General features: G+C 63.1%; 4 protein-coding genes across 4 annotated transcripts in view; 2 read left to right on the top strand and 2 right to left on the bottom strand.

Moving 5' to 3' along the window:
* Nucleotides 1-331: 331 nt before the first annotated feature.
* CHLNCDRAFT_28458 (hypothetical protein) lies at nt 332-668 on the bottom strand (the record flags this gene model as incomplete). The annotated part of the gene is made up of 2 exons (XM_005843056.1): nt 332-433; nt 573-668. Coding segments are annotated over 2 exons (198 nt in total), but the record flags the coding sequence as incomplete, so codon positions are not given.
* A 1003-nt stretch (nt 669-1671) lies between these two features.
* On the top strand, nt 1672-6843 carry CHLNCDRAFT_141564 (hypothetical protein; the record flags this gene model as incomplete). The annotated part of the gene is made up of 14 exons (XM_005843094.1): nt 1672-1681; nt 1949-2317; nt 2409-2504; nt 2629-2996; nt 3123-3206; nt 3342-3443; nt 3542-3655; nt 3816-4099; nt 4229-4338; nt 4443-4720; nt 4820-4898; nt 5042-5182; nt 5310-6461; nt 6587-6843. 14 exons carry the CDS (start codon nt 1672-1674, stop codon nt 6841-6843), a joined length of 3444 nt encoding a protein of 1147 aa, XP_005843156.1.
* Nucleotides 6844-7036: 193 nt separating this feature from the next.
* On the bottom strand, nt 7037-12022 carry CHLNCDRAFT_37598 (hypothetical protein; the record flags this gene model as incomplete). The annotated part of the gene is made up of 20 exons (XM_005843055.1): nt 7037-7482; nt 7591-7719; nt 8001-8225; nt 8376-8455; nt 8550-8673; nt 8786-8887; nt 9093-9197; nt 9345-9416; nt 9566-9676; nt 9823-9935; nt 10060-10144; nt 10275-10355; nt 10513-10608; nt 10686-10784; nt 10940-11034; nt 11171-11233; nt 11374-11446; nt 11537-11620; nt 11734-11792; nt 11902-12022. 20 exons carry the CDS (start codon nt 12020-12022, stop codon nt 7285-7287), a joined length of 2115 nt encoding a protein of 704 aa, XP_005843117.1. The 3' UTR covers nt 7037-7284.
* A 152-nt stretch (nt 12023-12174) lies between these two features.
* Nucleotides 12175-12672, top strand: part of CHLNCDRAFT_59356 (hypothetical protein) — a 2356-nt gene continuing 1858 nt past the window's right edge. The window contains exon 1 of the mRNA XM_005843093.1: nt 12175-12648. Coding sequence (XP_005843155.1) covers nt 12610-12648 — 39 coding nt within the window. The 5' untranslated portion in view covers nt 12175-12609. The remainder of the gene's footprint in view (nt 12649-12672) is intronic.

Here is a 12672-nt window from a genome sequence, read left to right as displayed (position 1 = left end):
TCTGCCCTGTACTATCTTGTCGCCTAAACCTGTGGCAGTCCAATTGTTCCTCTCCTTAGTAACCAAACGCAATCCTTAGTAACCAAACGCTGCGACCAGAGAGAGCGGCGCTGATTCCGGTCTGGGCTTGTTCTGGGCAAGAGAGGCTGTGGCACTTGAGCATCGCAGCAGTTACACCTTTCTTGGGCTTGAGTGACAACCCAGCCAGCAAGGCAGCGCAGAAGCAGAATATAAAAGGCATCACATCATTGGGATTGGGCACTATCTCACACTCTCAATAAAATGATGGGGTGCCAGCAGGCAACAGCCTGCGTCGCACTGTGTGGCTGGCTTAAAACTCAAAGCCCAAACCGTTGCCGGTGGTGATGCCGGCAAGCTCCAGGATGCCCTTGCCGGCAATGCCCTCAATTGCCAGCAGCAGGAAGAAGCCAAGCTGCAGCAGAAGCAGCAGGGTGCAGCAGTGAACTGGAAAGGCGCAGGAGGGCGGCTGGTTTGCCGCACAGCCCATCTACAGCAGGGCCAGGGCGCTCGCGCAATGTCGCAAGCAGCCCAGCCGCAAGAACAGCACGCACCATGGCAGCCCGGCTGTTCAGTTTCTCAGCATTTTCAACGAAGCCGAAGGTGGAGGGCATGACCACCGGCTCAGCAGGAGGCAGTGTGACGCCCTGCACAAAATAGTGGTCGAAACTGAATGACCATGAGTACCGGCGCTGGGGGCCCAGTGAGGCAACAAAAAGGTGGGCAACGAGGTCGTTGAATGACCATCCATCCACGGTGCACAGTGCAAGGGGTCGGGCGCGCCATCTGCAACGCCCTTGCACGGGAAGGCGATGATGCCGCCGCCCGTGGCGATTGAGCCAAGGCACAGCCCGATAGTGCAGTCAACCAGGTCAGCTTGCCTGCGGCGGCTTGATTGCTGCCTGCAGCCGCACAGCCAGCAGGCGGGAGCGTGGCGCTGCCACTTGCCGAGGTGCCGCCCTGCAGCAGCAGAAGGAGAGATTCGCGAGGCGCGGCGTCATCCAGCCACACAAAACACTCGTGTGGTGCAGCCCGGGGCCTGGTGGGCGATCCGGGTGGTGCAAGGCGTGGGGCGATCGAAGTGGCATGTTGCCCTCCCACACACCTGCTCAGGCTGTTGCGCTGCATCTGCTGGCTGCTGCTGCTGCTGGCGATGGCCTGCATGATGGATTTTGGCGGCCTGTGGAGGTGGGAGCTGCGGGCAGCTATGGCCTGAGGGCTGTTGCGAGGAGTGGGGGGCAGGTACACGCCGCGACGAGCTGCAGACTGGTGCAATATGCAATGGGGGTAGCAGCTGACCCTGACCAGGCCGAGCTTTCATGCAGAACTTTCCACCGGCATGCTTTTGCCATCGCCGCCAAACAGGGCGCGGGTTGCCCTAGCCCGCCCTGATCCAGAAGCCAACACGGTCAGGGGGGCGAGGCACGCTGTTATCGCCCTCAGCGCCGGTTTGCAGTCTGGCCGGGCCCGTAGTTGCCCCCGGCACGCGAGTCCCCCGCACGCCGACTTTGGAAAGCCACGCAGTTTGATAGGCAGGCCAGCGGGGCGCGGCGCTGTATGGCAACGTTGGGCTAAGCCCCAGCCCCGCCCGCTAGCCCCGCTTTGGTATGGGAGTTCTTTCGTTCCTGGGCAGGACATTCGCACGCAGTCGGGATGAGCCCAGGTGAGCGGGTCGGCTTGGTGCGCTCCGGGAGATTGGGGCGGCCTCCTGCACCTGACGGCGCGGCGACCGATGAGTCGTGCACATGGGACCGAGGGGGTGGGGCTGGCCGTGATCGCGCCAGCACAGCCCGGCGCACCCCAGCAAGCCACAAGCCGGGCACCCCAGTCCCTCTCTCTCTGCCTTGCAGTGAACAAGGTACCATGGAGGCACGTGTGAGATTGCGCAGTGGTGGGGGAGGGCGAGCGGCCGCAGCCGCTGCAGCTGCAGCGACCGCCGGCGAGCCCAAGCTGCCGCGTGGCAGCCGCGAGACGGCCGCCCTGCTCCGTGCGAATGGCTATGGCGTGCTGAACCAGGAGAAGCTGCGGCACAAGCACGATGTCCCAGCAGGCGCGCCCCAGCAGGCGCCCCCCCAGCAGCAGCAGCAGCAACGCCACGTGCGGGTAATGGAGCCGCCCGTTGCGCAGGCCGCGCGGCGCCCTGCCGACAAGCGCAAGCATGCGGAGCCATCTTCCTCGGAGGATGAGCGCCCTGTACGCTCCACCCGCAGCGGGGGCGCGCAGCAGCAGCCTCACGCGCTGCAGGGGGGCGGCATGAAGCGTGTCCGCAGCTCCTGGAAGATGCGCCCACTGCTCGTAGGTGGGTACAAGCCAAGGCGTATGGCAGGGGCCAGAAGCAGGCAGCTGCTCTGGTTGCCTATGCTCAACGCCCTCGTCATGGCCTTCTGCAGACGAGAAGCTGGCTGTGTTTCTAGAGGGGCAGGATGACGCTCTGCTGCACTATGATGGCGGCGAGTTCTACCAGTGGCTGCGAGACTGCGAGGCCGGTATGCACTTAGTCCTGGGCTACTGGGGCCGCTGCAGGCACTCATGCATGCACCCGGCTGCAAGAGCCGCCACATACTGGCATTGAGACTTTGCTGGTGGGCACACGCTTGCGCCCTGCTGCAGGCAAGGCTGACCCCGCCGAGGGCTTCCCCTACCCCTTAGTGGTGCAAGACAAGGATCTGCGCACGCTGCTGGAGATCAAGCAGCCGGAGCAGCAGCCTGCCGCCGAGCTGCGGCAGGTGGTGGCGCCAGCGGCAGCAGGCGGCGCCGCAGATGAGCGCATTATCGTACCCACGGTGCGGATGCTGCCTGCAACGGAGCAGCCCGATCTTCTGGTTCGCGAGCAGGAGCCACCCGTGGTGCAGCGCATGCTAGCTCTAGAGCAGCCAGATGTGGCGGGTACCTCGGCGGCGGCGCTGGCGGCCTCTGCCGCTTGGCAATCTGCTGAACTCGCTGTGGCGTTGGACCTGCCCTACATCCGCTACGTGCAGGTTGGTGTGGGGCAGGGTGTCCCCACTATGACATTATGTTGGTGGCTGGCATTCTGTAGGCCCACTGTTTCGCCCGGTATGGCATGGCTCGACTGTCCAGTTTAGCATCCGCTCGCCTGCCTGCAGCCCACTCCCGATGATCTGGACCTGGCTGTTGAATTCAACCTGGACGAGGATGATGAGGAGTGGCTAGCGCAGTACAATGTCGAGGTACTGCCGTCCACTGGCCGCGCAGGATAGCAGGAACCGCTGCTCGAGGCATGCGTCTAGCTATTCCTTTGTTGCGCTGTTGGCTGGCTGGCTGACCCAGGCTACTCCTTGCAACCCTTTGCTGCTACTTAGCAGGCCAAGCGTGCCAAGAGCCGCAAAGGGCGCCGCACATTGGGAGAGGAATGGATGGAGCACCTGATAGACCGCATGGAGAAGGAGTACACAGCGGAGCTGCAGGTGGGCAGAGGTTTGGTGTAAATGAGGCAGGCCTGTGATGCATGCAGCACGACATCTGAGCGGCCTCCATTTTGGGTGTTGCCTTCCACCTGCTGCAGAGGCACCCCGGCAAATGGGTGGTGCAAGCTGCCGATCCCAGTGCAACCGACCAGCCTCCCAACATCTCCATCCCCTCTATCGACGAGGTGTTCCCCCTGGAGAAGTGCCTGCAGGTGGGCAGCTAGGCGGAAGGTATAACAACCGTGCCATCGCCTGCTCACCCAAACGCGGTGGCTGTTGCATCTGCTTGTTGGCGTCCGCCTGCAGTTTCCCTTCCTGCACGCTTGCTGTTAATTTGCGTTCTCCTGATAACTTTGGTTACTTCACCCACAGGTGCCTGGCATCAATCACTATGAGAATGTCATTGTGGCAGTGTACGATTACTGGAAGGCCAAGCACGAGCGTGCAGGGCGCCCTCTGATCCAGCGCCTGTGGTATGAGCCACCCTGGGACCGCAAGAAGGCAGCGCAGCGCCTGGCCAGTAATGCGGACGACGGCGAGGGCGGTGTCGGCGAGGACGGGCCATTCTGGGCGCAAGACTCGCCGGTGGCTCTGGCGGGCATCCGTAAGCGGCGCATGGACCCCGACGAAGCCAAGGCGCGATTTCAGGAAATAAGGTGGGGCCTGGCGGGGCTGGCACGACTGCGCTGCATCCGCAGCGGCTTAGCTGCAGACGCATTTAGTTTGCTGGGGACCAGGAGCTCTGCACTTTACTGCCGCCGCTGTGGACCTGCATGCAACTGTAGGCGCGACCTAGAATCTGCCCGCACGCTTGCTGACCAGATTCGCAAGCGTGAAAAGCTCAAACGACGCGAGCTGCAGCTGTACAAGGAGGAATGGGCAGCACGCATGCAGGGTGAGTGCGAGGGCAGGAGGCAGGAGCTGACGCTTGCTGCTCCTGCCATTTGTCCAGCTCCAGCAGCAACCAATACATTTGCCTGGGCTCCTTGTTGCTTGCAGCGATTCGGGACGGTGCAGAGCGCGTGGTAGTGCAGCAAGGCAGGGTGAAGGACCCGCCCGCCCAGCTGTCAGCTGTATGGCGCATGGAGGCTGCGGGAGCAGGCTTACTGCCTGAGTACAGCGACGAGCTGGATGAGGACCATGTAGCTGTGGGGGCACCGCAGGATGCAGCAGCGCAGGCAGAGGAACGTGCGGTGAGGCTGGCCCAGCGGCGCTTGGCGCGCGACGTCGCAGTGGTGGTGCCGCTGGCCCGCGCTCCCGCGCAGCAGCAGCAGCAGGTGCCTCGGCCTGTTGGGCGGCCTCGTGCATCTGCGGCTGCTCCCGTGGCTGCATCAGCCCAACGCAGGAAGGAACGGCAGCCGCCGCGGTCTGCTCAGCCTGGCCGAGCGGCAGCCGCCCCTGCAAGCCCCATTCTCAGCCAAGGCGGCAACGTGCGCGGGCCGCCTGCCGCACCTGGTGCGCTCGCTGCTTGCAATCACCCGGTCCTGCGTGTTGTCATCCGAGGTGCCCTCAACCTGCCACTGCTTGTTGTTGTGTTGCAAAAAAACACTGGCATTGACCTTTTCGCTTCCCTTAGCATTCCATTTGCTGGCCTGCAGGTGTGCGGCGCGTGCGGACGTGCATATGGTGCAACAGCGACGAGTTCCTCATGCTGGGCTGCGCCTCCTGCCCCCGGTGCTTCTGCTTCAAGTGCTTCCAGCGGCGCCCAGGCCTGGGCATCAACAACTGGAGCAGGGCAGGTGAGGCAGGGGTTCATTGCCTTGCAAGTTTGCACACTAAACAACGAAGCAACAGCATTTGCACTTTGTACCTGGTCTGCAACTCAAGTGGAGCACCCCTGGATCTGCCCGCCCCCTTTCACCGCAGTCAAGGATCCCCGCTACACTTGCGTCATCTGCCGCGGCCTCGAGGTGGAGGATGCGCCGTCAGCCAACACAGCAGACGTACTGCCGGCAGTGGATGCAGCAGATGCTACTTCGCCCCGGCGTCGTGGGCAGCAGCACGCGCGGCGGCAGGCGCAGCAGCAGCAGCAGCAGCAGGCAGCAGACCGCGCCGAGCTGCTGGATGATGCCCAGCAGCTGGGAGTGGAAATTCCCAAGGGCCTTGGCGGCGCAGCGCTGCGGTCCTACCTGCTGAAGCGCCAGCGGGAGGTTGAGGAGCATGGGGCCGACAGCAGCAGCCAGGAAGAAGAGGCGGATCAGCAGCAGCAGCAGCAGCATGGACATTTGCGTGGAAGGCCCCCTCGTGCAGTTGCTGGTGCAGCAGCGCATGCCACGCATGGGCGTGCACGCCGGCAGCAGCGACTTGGTGCTAGCAGTGGCAGCAGCGAGAGCGGCGTGGATGAGGAACAGCGGCGTCCCAAACAGCGCAAGCTTGGCGGGGCAGCCCTGGCCTCGCATCTGCGCCGTTTGGAGCAGCGGCGGCAGCAGCGGCAGCAGCAGCACGCATCAGACCATGAACAGGCAAGCTTTGGCGCTGCAGAGGAAGATGGTTGGCCCTACAACCACATCCCCGCTCCTCCCCGCAAGCTGGGGGGCGCCGCGCTGAAGAGCTACATTCGGCGCCAGGAGCTGCTCCTCGAGGAACCGGATGGGTCTGACAGCGAGCAACCTGCTACCAGTGGGCAGCCGTTGACAGCAGCAGAAGAGTGGCCTTTTGCCCACATCCCGCCGCCTCCTCGCAAGCTGGGTGGCGCAGCCCTGCGCTCCTACATCAAGCGCCAAGAGCTGCTGCTGGCAGAGCAGCAGGGCAGCGATGCAGAAGGCGGCCGCGAGCACCAGGAGGCGACCTCTGATAGCGAACAGCCGTCAAGCAGCCACGGAGTCGCAGCAGCAGCAGATGAGGCCTGGCCCTACACCCACATCCCCGCTCCTCCGCGCAAGCTGGGTGGTGCCGCGCTGAAGAGCTACATACGGCGCCAGGAGCAGCTGCTGGAGGAGCAGGACGGTGGCAGCGAGCCCTCTGGCAGCAGCAGCGGCACTGCGGAGGAGTTTGGCGCTAGCAGCAGCGAGGATGAGGGTGCTTCTGGTGTGCTTGGCATGCCTGCATGCGGTTGTTCGCCCTGGCATCTGCTTGCGTGGCCAAGCTGCTGCAGCCCTCGTGCCATCCTCGCTCATCTCTCGCATCTCCAACATGCAATGCAGGACCCGCAACCCGGCACGGCGGCAGCAGCGACGAAGAGCGGTCCGACCACAAGGAGAACCTTGCGCCGCCGACCAAGCGGCACCGCGCCCTGGGCGGCGCCGCTCTGGCTGCCCACTTGCGCAAGCAGTCGCTGGCAGCAGCTATGTCCCAAGGGCGGCGGCCTGGTCCCAGCGCCGCTGCAAGTGGCAGGCGTGCCAGCCGCGATGCGCATGGGCTGCTGGAGCAGGCAAGGCGGCTGCAGGCACGGCGCAACTGAGACTGGTGTTTGCTTGCTTGTTGTACCAATCATGTTCTGTTCTTCTATTCCCAGTTCTCTTGCCCCCCCCAACCACCACCACCACACACACGCGCGCCTGTCCCAAAAACCTTCTTTGCCAGCCCTGCTGGCTGGACTTTGCCCGGGTGCCCAGTACCTTGTGGCCCTTTTGCTCCTGTGGTTGAGGCGCGTTGCTGCTCAAACTTGTTGACATTAGCAGCATAGCAGGCAGACAACAGCTTGTTAAGAAATTGAAAACTCAACGGATTGGTGAGGCAATCACCAGCGACCATCGTGCCGCTCAACAGTTGCAATCCTCCACTGATTCTGCCATTCATCAGGCGTTGGTACATTGAACTGGGCCGCTTCAGATTCTGACAGTGCAGTTGAGGAGTACAGAGCCACCCCAGCACGCGAGCCACGAATGGGAATGCCTGCGCCCTAGGCGGTGGCCGCCGCCGCCTCCAACGGCACCACCACAGCAAGCACATGCCCATCCTCCACCTGCGCATCCACAAAACTGTGCAGCTCTGCCACCGTGCCGTTGCAGGGCGCTCGCACCGTGTGCTCCATCTTCATTGCCTCTACCACCACCAGCGCCTCTCCCTCCTCCACAGTCGTGCCCTGACTCACAAGCACCTGCATCATGCACGGGCGTCAGGCAGCGCAAGAGGACAGTCAGTATGGTTGCCAGGATTCACAACATCGTTTGCAGAGCACCCCCCTCCTCAAAGCACTTGCCTTGACAATCCTGCCTGGCATGGGGGTCACGACGGTGCCAGCCTGCTGGCTAGACACCCCGCTGCGAAGCCACTTGCGCACCACTGGCCGCCTGCAATGCACGGTCGCAACAGTGCCCTTGAGGCCGTGGGCAGCCTAAGCACTGCGACGAGATGGCATGCTGGTGGACACAGCCATGCCAGTACCCGCATGGTGACAAACGCCAGGTGCAAGGCGCACCTGAACTGGTACTGGCTGCCTGCCACCCACAAGTCGAGCACCTCCTCATCCCCATGGCTGCACCAGCGAGACAGCAGTCGGGAGGGCAGCAATGCTGCAATCATACATGGTATGCAAGCTTGCAAACCACCAGACTGCAACAGGACACGTGCTCACCTGTGCAGGCACCAGGTGGCGGCCATCCTCTGCCCGCCCACCTCGGCGCACACACTGTCCTCCCCCAGCTCCACACCGGTCACTGCCACGCTGGTGGCACTGCTGACTTGCATAGAGCCATCCCGGCTGCGAGACACGGCGAGTTCATGCTGCGCAGCATCCAAGGCAGCAATTCGGGCGGTATGATTATTGATTTTGTCACCAGCGATACAGCAAGGTGGTGCGCCCTGCGCACCCATCTCACCTCGGAGCCGCTGCCAGGGTGACTGAATCGCACTAGACAACTTAAGCCAAGGTTCACCCTGCAGCAGCAGCATTGGAGGATTGTAGGCTGCTGCACTTGGGCCCAGCTTATGGCTTCACAACCTTCCCACACACCTGAAGTTGCTTGACAAGCTCCACGGCCCTGGCAGCACGCCTTGCACAGCCTCTTGTGCTCGCCGCATAGCCGTCTGCTGGAACACCAGTGCTGCCAGCGCCAGCACGCTATCTTCCACTGGCTCGGCGCCCAGCAGTTCGCGCTCGTGCTTGGCAATGAAAGAGGTGTCCACGGCGCCCTGCAGGCGGGCAATCACACCAGGCGGCATCACAGCCCGAATCAAGCGGTCGCACGCTGCCAGGAAAATGGCAGCTGGGCCCCAGGCTTGCCTCCTGAAACTCCCGGTTCTGGGTTATTCTCTTCAGGAATTCGGTGTTGGTGGGCAGGCCGCTGACCTGCACAAGCAGACAGTGTGGGTAAAGGTCCAACATCTGCGCAAGATCCAGTTGCACCGTCTGTGGTTATCAGCTCATCATCCGCCATACCGCAGGGGCTAGATGTAATCACCTGTAGCTGCTGCAGGGCATTGTGCAGGCTAGCGAGTGCGGTGGCACGGTCTGGACCGGTGCAGATAACCTTGGCAATCATGGGGTCGTAGTTGACTCCCACCTGCAAGCCAGGAGCGCCAGGCATTCCACAAGGGCAATCGCGCCGCCACGCCAGTCACACAGAAAACAGGCAGCGGACGCTGAGAAGAGGCATGCAGCCACAGACGGGGCAGCACAGTAAGCCAGAGCAGGCTCTCGCACCGCAGGCAGTTCCGGTGAGGCTCCAGCCGCAGCGGCAAAGGGCAACCCAGGCAGCCCAGGCGCACCAGGTCCCCCCGCTGCACCCCCGAGTCCACTCTCAGCGGGCCGTCCTGGAAGAAAACGGCATTTGCAGGCACCGACCACCGCAGCACCCTGCATATGGATGCAAGCTCTCTTGGCATAGCTGCCGTAACTTCCGGTGGGCAGGACAAAATCCATGAGGTGCATGAAGCAGTAGACGACAGGCAGGCATCATTGAAAACTCAGCCACATGCTGGCTGAGCGGTTTGCCATGCTGCCAGGGCTGTCATCTGCACTCGCCTGCCGCCTGCAGGCAGGAAGTTGTTCACTGGGTCCTCGGCGTACAGCCGAGCCTCGAATGCGTGCCCCTGCACAGGCACCCAGAGCAGTCAGTTGGTCGGGATGTAAACAATTCGTGGCCTGGGCCTACGCAAGACCGCCTGCAGAAGACCGCCTGAGCCCAGGATGCAATGCCTGGCTTGCTAAATTCAACACAGCGTGAGATCCCCTTCCGCACCCGAATCTCCAGCTCCTCCTGCTGCACCGGCAGCGGCTCCACGGCAGCCACCCGGAGCTGCCACTCCACCAAGTCCACGCCGGTGATAGCCTCGCTGACCGGATGCTCAACCTGCAACATTAGAGCAGTTTTAACCTCAGCCAACAGCATGCAGCAATTTTCAGCCAACATTTGGTCGGGCCCCTGATTCAGCCTTCAGCCCTCCCCCAAACCACTACCCACACACAACCACCAAGATACCTGCAACACTCTAAAACCACCTGCAAACGCGTGTTCATCTCCATGAAGAAGAAGCCCTGCGGCTGGCCGCTGCTGCCGCCGCTATCCACGTCCACAATGAACTCAACGGTGCCTGCATTCTGGTAGCCCACTGTGCCGACAGGCGGAGGAGGGGCGCACAGGAAGGGATCAGGTCGCCGCAGGCCGCACCAAACAGCTTTGCACGACTGCGCCCAGCAGCACCCTGCCAACACAGTCAATGGCAGGTCATTCACCTGCTCGGGCCGCCGCCACTGCCGCCTCGCCGATGGAGCGGCGGAACTCTGGGGTGATGCCGGGGGCAGGTGCCTCCTCAATCACCTGCAGGACAGGCAGGTTGGAGCTGGCGGGTGGCGGCGCAACAAGCGCAACAGGCGCCGGTCAACACAGTCAGCAGTAGCGCCCCTCCAGCAAGCAGAGGTTCGCCTGGACCGTTCCACTGCCAGCCAACCTTTTGGTGCCGCCGCTGCACAGAGCAGTCGCGTTCAAACAGGTAGACCACGTTGCCGTGGGCATCGGCAAACACTTGCACCTGCACGATGGAGGCCCTGACAATCAGCACTGTCGGCAGCAGCACCCTGGCTGCCACCTGTCGTGTCGGCAGTTTGCAGGCGGTCCAACCAGCGATGGTGGCTTAGCGCACCAAGTTGGCAGGCGCCCGGCCGGGCCTGCCATATACTGTCCCGCACCTCAATGTGGCGTGGTCGACGAATGAAGCGCTCCAGCAGCACCCTGTCGTCGCCAAAACCAGCCAGCGCCTCACGTTTGGCAGAGTGCAGTGCATCCTGCTTGCGGCACAGGAGAGGAAATGATACCTAGCTCAGCAGGAGGGGGATTGTGCGCTGATGGCTCAGTCACGCACCAGGAACTGCGAGGGCTCTTGCGCCAGCTTCATGCCCTTGCCGCCACCCCCCATCACCGCCTTGACCAGCAGCGGGTACCCCACCCGCTCAGCCTCCTCCTGCAGCGACCCAGGCGGCGCCCTAGCCAGTCAGGCAGGCATCCAGGCGCATGCATGCATGATGACTTGCACCTGCCCTAGCCACTTGCACTGCACTCTAGCACGCAATGGGCCAGCCACCTCACGCCGTTGGCTCCATTCCCGAGTCAGCCCACCTGCAGCCTGTGTTCCGCTTGGTCCTCTCCATGGTACCCCGGCACCACGGGCACCTGAGCACTGCTCATTAGCGCCTTGGCCTCAGACTTGTCGCCTGCGGGGGGCAAGCAGGCAGAGGCCCGCAGGTTCAAGGACAAAGCAGCGCTTGTATGGGGTTGGGGATGCTTCGCCGCGCATCTTGCCCTGCCGCAGCACCCTGGGAAGTCCCAGCGAGCCCGCCCTTGACTCACCCATGGCCAGGATGGCAGAGGCGGGCGGCCCTACAAATGCAATGCCCTGCTCCTGGCACGCGCCTGTAAAGGAGGGACCAGCAATCCACACCTCCCTTCACTTTTGTCAAGCTGGCACACATGCAGCAGGCACACATGCCAGGCACGGCCTGTGCTGCGGGCTAGGGGCAGTCCAAGCAGCAAGCGAAGTTGTTGCAGCAGACCTGCAAAAGCCGAGTTCTCTGACAGGAAGCCATAGCCGGGATGCACCGCCGTGGCGCCTGTCCGCGCAGCAACCTGAACTCAGCGGCAGCGCATTTAGCAGCCGCCGGATCGGTTTGGGCTGTTGATCTTTGCCAGGTGCTGCTGCTGCAAACACCCTCCCACCTCTAGAATTCGGTCAGAGCGCAGATACGACTCGCGGGCGGCGGCGGGCCCGATGCAGTACGCCTCGTCAGCCATAGCCACGTGCTGCAGGACAGGTGAACATAGCACGCTGCTGGCAGCAGAGCAGAGCAGCGGGAGGAAGGGCATGGTTCCCGCACAGTCTGCTTGTCGGCACACAGAACCTGCCAAAGCCCTACCCTGGAGTGGCGATCGGCCTCGCTGAAGATGGCGATTGTAGGGATGCCCAGGCGCTTGGCTGCACAGAATGGCCAATGGCACCAACGGCCCAAGGCGACACGGCCTGTCAGCCCATGCCCTGAAAGCCATGCGACAAACAAAGCAGATGTGCGCTGCTGCCAGCTCACCTGTGGTCAGCACGCGGCAGGCGATCTCGCCCCGGTTGGCCACCAGTAACTTTTCGATAGCGGGCCGTGCTGAGATCGCCGGCAACGCGCTGCCGCTCAGCCATCGCCAGGCATCCGGCATTTGACGACCAGAGCAAAGCGCCGTCAACCCCACCCCAAGTCGGAGCACGCTTCCTCTGTTGGAGCGTCGTGTGGAGTGCGCCAGCAGCATGGCTGCCATATAGCAACTGTGCGGAGACGCAGGGGGTGCCAGTGCTGGCCGTGGAGGGAGGCGGGCGGGCGGGCCGCGCAGGGGTGCGTCGGCTAGTCGGCTGCGGCCCTTTGAACGCTCTGTTCCCTTTAGCAATCCCTGCCGGCGGTGTGGTGCCCAAGGCGGCACGGAGGCTCCCGCCAACAGTCAGGCTGCACTTTGTAGGCTGCCTCACTCAGGCAATGTGATTGTGAGCAGGGGATCTCCAGCCAGCAAAGTGGCAGCGAAAGGCGAAAGGCCGTTGTTGTCTCCCCAACCATCTCCGACACACTAGGCTCCAGCAGGCTGGCACCAGGCGGCCTCGACACTGTCGTGGTGCCCGTTCTGATCGAACCCGAACCATCTGCTCCCCCAGACGCACGCTGAGCCGCTGAAGCTATGCTTGCCGCTCTTGCTCCGCGCCTGGGGACTCTGACAGGGCAAACCTCGCTGGCAGGGGTGGCACCGATTGCTGCCCGATGGCTGAGCAGGGAAGCTGCCAGCAACTCGCTGCAGGTGGGTTCTGCCGCCGCGCCGCCGGC

Source organism: Chlorella variabilis (assembly GCF_000147415.1).
Source record: "Chlorella variabilis unplaced genomic scaffold CHLNCscaffold_35, whole genome shotgun sequence".
In the NCBI taxonomy this organism is placed as follows: Eukaryota; Viridiplantae; Chlorophyta; class Trebouxiophyceae; order Chlorellales; family Chlorellaceae; genus Chlorella; species Chlorella variabilis.
Note: the sequence above shows the minus strand (reverse complement) of the source record. Positions and strands in the feature narration are given on the sequence as shown.